Genomic DNA, 6,951 nt, shown 5'->3' on the forward strand with positions numbered 1-6,951 from the left:
GTGTCTCAGTGATCTAGCCTGTGTTTATCAGGTAAATTTATTTAGTCTGGCTTAATTATTTTATCAATTTTTACTAGTTGGTGTGAAAAGTTTAAAAACTAGTATAAAGTGACACTGGCACACAGTAAAAATATGTCTCTTTCTTTTTATGAAACCCTTTATAGATTAGAATCATGAATAGATTATAGATAAAATCGTTATATTAAAAGCCTTTATAGATTAGATTAATAAATTATGGTGTCTACTTTCTCTACCTGGTGTCTTACTTACCGTACGTTTCAAACTATGTTACGTTGCAGACCCGAAATTAGTGCTAGCCAGGTCCACCCCATACGGTCTTTTATAGTTCACCCACGTGTTTATCCCTGGATCTAATGTGTTTATCAGGTTAATTCACGCTCAATTATTTACGCGTTGCTTTTTTCGCTGTTTGTCACTCCTGGCTTTCCGTTGAAGCGCAGTGATTGGTCTGAGGAAAAACATGGCGCCATCCGCGTAACGAAAAAACACAACAAAGCCTAAACTGAAATAAATACAGCGATAAAGAGTCAGTGCGGGTTATCGAATGTTTTTTCTCGTCTTGCCGCTGTAAGTCTTATTTACACGTTGTACTTACATATTTCCAAAGCTAGCTAGAGTTTATTTCTGACAGTAGCGGTATAGCGTTAGCAATGTGCAACTATCACCTGTAAACAAAATAGATCCAAACATTTTACTGTCTTACATTTGAAGTAAAAAATAATGCAAAGCACTTAAACGTTACTTACAAGTTTATCCAAATTCCAATAAATGCCAAATCTGTTCGTCTACATTCATTTTGGATTACTAACTTGGCTACATTTCTGACGGCAAGAAAATGTACATGCCATGCGATTGTTTACATGTAGTTTATAAATTTGTAAACTAGTGTGCTTAAAACAAACAAGTCAATTATGTGTACATTTATAATTACTCTTATTGTTTATCTCTAGAAGCGTTAATACGTGTGTAAGGTATTCATATTAGAATTAGGAATAAGTCAAGGAAATAACAACTGTACTTATTAAATCTAAAATGAAAGCAACAAGTTAACCTACACAAAAACATTTTCTGTTTTTCAGCTGACACCATGCCTGCTTTTCGGCAAGTGGGAGAGAAGCAGCTCCCCAACCCTGTGCTGTGTATGGCATGGTCTCCTAAAAGAGATCTAATTGCACTTGCCAACACTAGTGGAGAGGTGAGAGTGAATGTTTTGGCCTGGACAATTTTTCTAATGATACTTACTCTGTTTATGTAAATAGTTGCTCCTCCATCGCTTGGCTAGTTTTCAGCGAGTTTGGAGTTTACCACCAAGTGAGTACACAGGGAAGGACATCACAGCACTAGCCTGGAGACCTGATGGAAAAAGTAAGACACAGTTATTGCTTTAGAAAAGATACCTGGTTTGCCAACTCAGACAGACCCTTAAGAAAATAAACAAAACATTTTTCTTGCAGTACTAGCCTTCAGTCTTGGGGACACAAAGCAGGTGGTCCTCTGTGGTGTTGAAAAGGCAGAAATCCTGCATGTGTTTTCTATACAGAGTTCAGTGACCTGCATGCACTGGATGGAGGTGACAGAAGAGAACAGGTAAGTGCCATCGTTAACACTATACATTTTGCTTTGTCCTATAATTATTTGATTGTTATTTTGTTCTAGTGCACTGACTACCTTTTACAACTCTGAGGACGAATCTGTACTGTTCTTGCCCAAGTTGCCATCACTTCCAAAGAGGTAACAACATCAGTGTTTTCACCTTTATTTATTGTAAGGATTATAATGTTATGTTTTTTATTCAGTTACAGCACAACATCAAAAATTTTTAGGTAAGAGAAATGGTATATTGACTATGTACAAGTTAGAATAAACCATATACTACATTAGTTCTGTTTTTTCCATAGTGAAGAAAAGTCAGATGAAATCACAAATCTTCTGGGAGAAGTCAGGTAAGCACTGTTTTGTTCACTCAGCAAATAAAACATAATAAGAATTTAAATAGATGTTGTTTGTGTGTAGACTCAACATACTTGTTCTTGGAGGAGACAGTGGCTCTGTAGAGCTTTATGCCTACGGGATGTACAAGATTGCCACTGTAACTGGAGTAAGTAATAACTGTTTTTTTTTTGCTATTAATTAGTTTCTTAACTGTACTTTAACATATTTTTTTAACAACACACCTACATTAAAACTCTACTGGATAACACTATAATTTTATATTAGTTTAATAGTATAATCTCCAGTACATATGTGTGGTTGAAATAATGCTATTTCCCAATCGTTGTTCGAAAAAATTTATTCTTACCTTACAACATTACAGATTTCAGGAACATGCCGTAGCCTTGGTCTGTCCAGTGATCTGAAATCTCTGTCCATTATCACAGAGGTAAGGTCGGCTGATAACGACCCAGAGATCTGCTATTGTCAGGTAAGGATTTTTAAGACTAAAATATTATTGTTTCGCTTTTTAAAAAAAATATATTCAACGTTTTTTGTCCCATAGTTGGACACAGGGCTGCTGTCTGACTGTCTACCGGAGGTGACCAGGATGGCTCGCAAGTTCACCCACATTTCCACTCTACTACAGTATCTGCACCTCTCTCTCACCTGCATGTGCGAGGCTTGGGATGACATCCTGATGCAAATGGACCATCGGCTCACCAAATTTGTTCAGGTCTGTTGCTTTAGCTAGGCAATGTACGGTGAATTAATGAGCAGCAAGTGATCACAGTTTTGTTGTTTTGGCCATGTAGGAAAAGAACACAAGTACTCAAGTTCATGATGAGTTTCTGGAGTTGTTGCTTTGGGGACAATCAAGGTGAAGATGGATTTTTTTAATATATACAGAGATATTGTAATACCCAACATGTCCTCTAGGTGGTATCCAAATGTCTCTTGTAGTGAGTTTGCATAAATAATTGTCATGTATGTTTATTTCATACAGCCCTGAGCTACAGGCACTCCTCATGAACCAACTCACAGTCAAGGTGAGACTATAGAGCAGATTGAAATTGAGTGTTATATGCAACAACATTTCTTTTGTTTAATTTGTATGGTTATGGTAGGGCCTAAAGAAGCTGGGCATGTCCATTGAGTCATCCTACTCCAGCATTCAGAAGCTTGTCATCAGCCATTTACTAAGGTAAGGTTTGATGGTCATTGCACTGTCTCTTAACATAAAGTGAAACTTTTAAAATACAATTAACACCTAGATTTAGAAACTTTTGGAATATTCACTTTGATATAATTTCATGGAGTCATGGCTGCCCTAAAAAACAAATGATCTTTTTCTATCTGTAGTGGCTCTGAGGCACTGCTGTACCACCTCAGTGAAGTTAAAGGAATGTCTCTTTGGAAACAGAAGTTTGAGCCTCTTGGATTGGATTCAGCAGCTGTAGAAGGTATAATTTGACATAAATTAAATAAACTTTTGTGTGGAATGTAATATACATACATTGTGCTTTCTCTTTTACACTTAGGTGCAATTACAGCTGTGGGCTCATTTTCATTAAAGGCTAATGAACTTCTACAGTGCGTACATTTTTTATTATAATGATGAAAAAATACTATATCTACTTATGGTTCATGCGTTTTCTTAATGGGCGCTTGTTGGTATTTTGTTTTATAGGGTCATTGACAAAAGTATGAAAAACTTTGCAGCATTTTTTCGATGGCTGTATGTAGGTATGTAGGTGAAAAACTGGTTGAAGCAGTAAAAAAAAATCCCCAAGAAATAACGTTTGTATTTTGCTGTATATAACTGATTTGATTTTTCTACAGCAATGCTGAGAATGTGTGAGGAGCACGTGCCTCCTGAACTCAATAAGGTACTGCCTCTGTAATGTCACAGATTATTGTAAACACCACTTCACTCAAGTTAATTTGCTTTTAATTGTTTCAATGCAGATGACTCAGAAAGATATAGCATTTGTTTCGGATTTCCTGTCTGAGCATTTCAGCGAGGTAAGTGTTTGCTTGTACTGATTAATTGATCACATTAATATTATCAACAAGTCAAATTGATAAGACACAGTGCTATCTGTTTGTACAGAATAAAGAACTCTTTGATAGAAAAGGGAAGTACTTTAATGTTGAAAGAGTTGGTCAGGTATGGAAGCTCTTATCAATAATTATTAACATAGTGTTTCAGAAAATATTTGTAGTTTTATGTTAACACAATATTATTTGGTTGTTTACAGTACTTGAAGGATGAAGAGGAGGACCTTGTGTCTCCACCAAACACAAAGGGAAACCAATGGCTCAAGTTTTTACAAGAGAGCACACACTTGAAAGGTGAACTTTGCTTTGCTGAATCATAATTTGTAAAAAACAGCCAAAAATATATCCAAATAAATACTGGTAACATAAACACATTTTCATTCTTTAGAAAGCCCATTGCTGTTTCCTTCATATCCCCAAAAGTCTCTGCACTTTGTCAAGAGAATGATGGAAGGAGTTATTGAGCATTGTCTACAGAAACCTGCAGTAAGTTTGCCTGTTCTTTGATAAATCACCAATGTGAAGAAAAAAGGCTGGAAAATATGAACTGACAAAATCAACAATACACTACGTGTTTCTTTGCAGGAAGTTATTGGAAAGTCCATACATCAGGCTGTCTTTTTGCCTCTTTACACTGTGCCAGAAAGGTAAGATTATACATTTTTTACAACTTCAAGCATTTATTTATTTTTACCATTTATTATATTGCTTGATTGTATTTAGGCCAGTTTTTGAGTGTAACATGTTTTGGTTTATTGGTTATTACAGTTCAGAAAACACACCACGTCTGTTTGAGCTTCCATCTTTGTAAGTTACAAATACACCCAATTTTAATTACGTCTAAATATTTCTTGATTCTCAACTAAACCTGCTCTTTAACCTGTAGGTGGAATGACAAGAAAGCCAAGATTCACAATGTTGTTTTCAGCATGCCAGAAATTTCACCGTCTAAACTCTACCTATTAAGAAAAGCTACAGACCCACACAGGTAGGACTGAGTCAATGATCTGTAAACTTATTTTTTATAGGATTCAGTTCATTGGTTACCCTATTGCTTGGAGGAATAAATACATTTTTCTCATTACATTTTTCCTTTGCAGACACATTGCAAACAGTGTGATGTCCATTGATCTTAGCCACATACTGGACAATGTGGATGATGACAATGCCACAGTACAGTAAGTAACAAAGGTTGTGTTTTCCTTTCAGAGCCTCTATTTCTACATTGGACATTCACAGATAATGAAAGAAACATCAACACTGAAAATCCACAAATGATCCCTGATTTAAAATTAATAATAATTATTATTTTATTTGGGGTTGAGTTTACAATTATATCCTAAAGCTGCACTATATCACTTCTTTGATGGGGGGCTGGCCACCTGCATGTCTCCATGTAGATGTGATTGTCTTGCTTGTTTGGAACATTCTAGGTAATGCAAGTATATGGACACAATATGGCACAGTGGCACAGTGCACCATTTAAAGAGCTGTAAGAAAATTGTTCCATTATTGTGTTCACTGAGTAATGATATCAAACTTTGTCAGACTTTTTGTTTTAAAATCAAAATACTATTCAGTCTTTTTTTTTTTTTTTTTTTTTTTGTAGTACTTTATTATCTCTGTAGGGAAATTTCCCTTTGCATTTCACCCATCCAGAAGCAGTAGGCAGCAGAGGGGGCACCTGTGGATCCATCTCCATGATCTTGTTGCTAGACTTGGTTAGGACTACCTTAGCTGGAGGATTTTACCTATGGTGCAGGTTTTGGGTTGTGCCCAGAGGAAACTCACCCACTCACCATTAAATGCATTGTCTTTTTTAGTTCTAGTTACATGTACAGTTGCCTGGATGCTCGTTTCTATGACGATGAAATGTTAACCATAGTCTTGCAAGAACCAGAGGGAGAAAACGGGAGGCGCATTCTGGCTCAGCTCCCCCTCGCCTCCACTCTGAGCTGTGACACTGAGTTTATGTGGGAGCCCAACAAGAGGTGTGTTTTTGTCACAATTAACATACGATTATATGCAAACGTGTAAAATATAAAAATGTAATATGTTGAATACGCCATGTGTCTAGGTTGGATCAGCAAACCAGTGCAATCCCATGCCAAGGGATTGTGTTGGGAAACCAGTGGAGGGAGCTTGAAAACATGAAGGCTCAGTTTGTTGCTGTGAACGGCATTCGTAAAGTGGCCTGTGTGGTATGTCCTCTTTGACTTCATTCTGTATACTCTGGATGTGTGCCTCTGTGACTCAGATCAATAATGTAATGAGACCCAAAGTTACTATTCTGTAATTTCTCTGCCAACAAATGAGTTAAAGGAATTACATTTTAAATGAGTGACACTTCTCTTGGCAGCTGAGTGCAAACCTCAGGCACATCCGGGTTTTTGAGATGGATGTGGAAGATGAGGATGATGAAGGAGCTGACTCTCAGAATGTAACAGCTGAACAGGACGTCCTGGAGACAACCATGTCCAGCCAGGGACAAGAAGAGGAGGAGGGAGCAACAGCCAAGGACCAGAATGAAGAGAGCAGAGGTCACAATGCAGAGAACAAACTGGAGTCAGAGGAATCACTTGAACTCTCTTAACACCAGCTAATAGTTTGTTACATTGTGGTAAATCATTTGTAAATTCAAAAGAACTACAACAAAAGATTCTAAAATAAATCACTTTTTGTAAAAAAAAAATATATATATATTATTTTTATTATTTTGTAAGCAATGTAATTACTAATGTATGTTCTGTTGTATTTAGTCTTGTAGAACTTATAACTTATTAGAACAGGGCAGAAAGGGCACAAATATACTGTAACTGCAATATTTTACGTTTTTAGGGCAATATATACATCAACTATTCCTGTTGGTTAGCTCATTGATCCTGTACCGAAATGGGCAACTCCCATTTTAATAGTTCCTTGGCAAACACCATAGAC

At 36.6% G+C, this 6,951-nt stretch overlaps 1 protein-coding gene across 2 annotated transcripts; it reads left to right on the forward strand.

Moving 5' to 3' along the window:
- The first annotated feature begins 462 nt into the window (after window positions 1-462).
- On the forward strand, window positions 463-6,706 carry anapc4 (anaphase promoting complex subunit 4). Of its 2 annotated transcripts, none has more exons than XM_055165369.1 (28): window positions 463-588; window positions 1,101-1,216; window positions 1,281-1,386; window positions 1,476-1,608; window positions 1,678-1,752; window positions 1,818-1,844; window positions 1,920-1,964; window positions 2,035-2,119; window positions 2,336-2,443; window positions 2,519-2,689; window positions 2,769-2,833; window positions 2,960-3,002; window positions 3,081-3,157; window positions 3,316-3,416; window positions 3,495-3,546; window positions 3,644-3,699; window positions 3,796-3,842; window positions 3,922-3,978; window positions 4,049-4,123; window positions 4,215-4,308; window positions 4,403-4,500; window positions 4,600-4,661; window positions 4,783-4,821; window positions 4,901-5,002; window positions 5,115-5,192; window positions 5,838-6,005; window positions 6,092-6,215; window positions 6,374-6,706. In XM_055165369.1, the coding sequence occupies exons 2-28, from the start codon at window positions 1,109-1,111 to the stop codon at window positions 6,605-6,607; spliced, it is 2,430 nt and encodes an 809-aa protein (XP_055021344.1). In that variant the 5' UTR covers window positions 463-588; window positions 1,101-1,108; the 3' UTR covers window positions 6,608-6,706. The 2 variants fall into 2 exon arrangements, with proteins under 2 accessions (XP_055021344.1, XP_055021345.1); XM_055165370.1 differs by having other exon boundaries at window positions 4,067-4,123.
- Window positions 6,707-6,951: the final 245 nt, after the last annotated feature.

This window comes from Boleophthalmus pectinirostris, unplaced genomic scaffold (genome assembly GCF_026225935.1).
Source record: "Boleophthalmus pectinirostris isolate CB_2022bp ecotype Guang Dong unplaced genomic scaffold, ASM2622593v1 HiC_scaffold_701, whole genome shotgun sequence".
Taxonomy (NCBI): domain Eukaryota; kingdom Metazoa; phylum Chordata; class Actinopteri; order Gobiiformes; family Gobiidae; genus Boleophthalmus; species Boleophthalmus pectinirostris.

Bases quoted from the DNA above. Each gene is read 5' to 3' on its own strand.
- anapc4 (XM_055165369.1), top strand. From the start codon at position 1,109: ATGCCTGCTTTTCGGCAAGTGGGAGAGAAGCAGCTCCCCAACCCTGTG. The intron at 1,387-1,475 runs GTAAGACACAGT...TTTTTCTTGCAG, and splicing joins CTGGAGACCTGATGGAAAAA to TACTAGCCTTCAGTCTTGGG. The intron at 1,965-2,034 runs GTAAGCACTGTT...GTTTGTGTGTAG, and splicing joins AATCTTCTGGGAGAAGTCAG to ACTCAACATACTTGTTCTTG.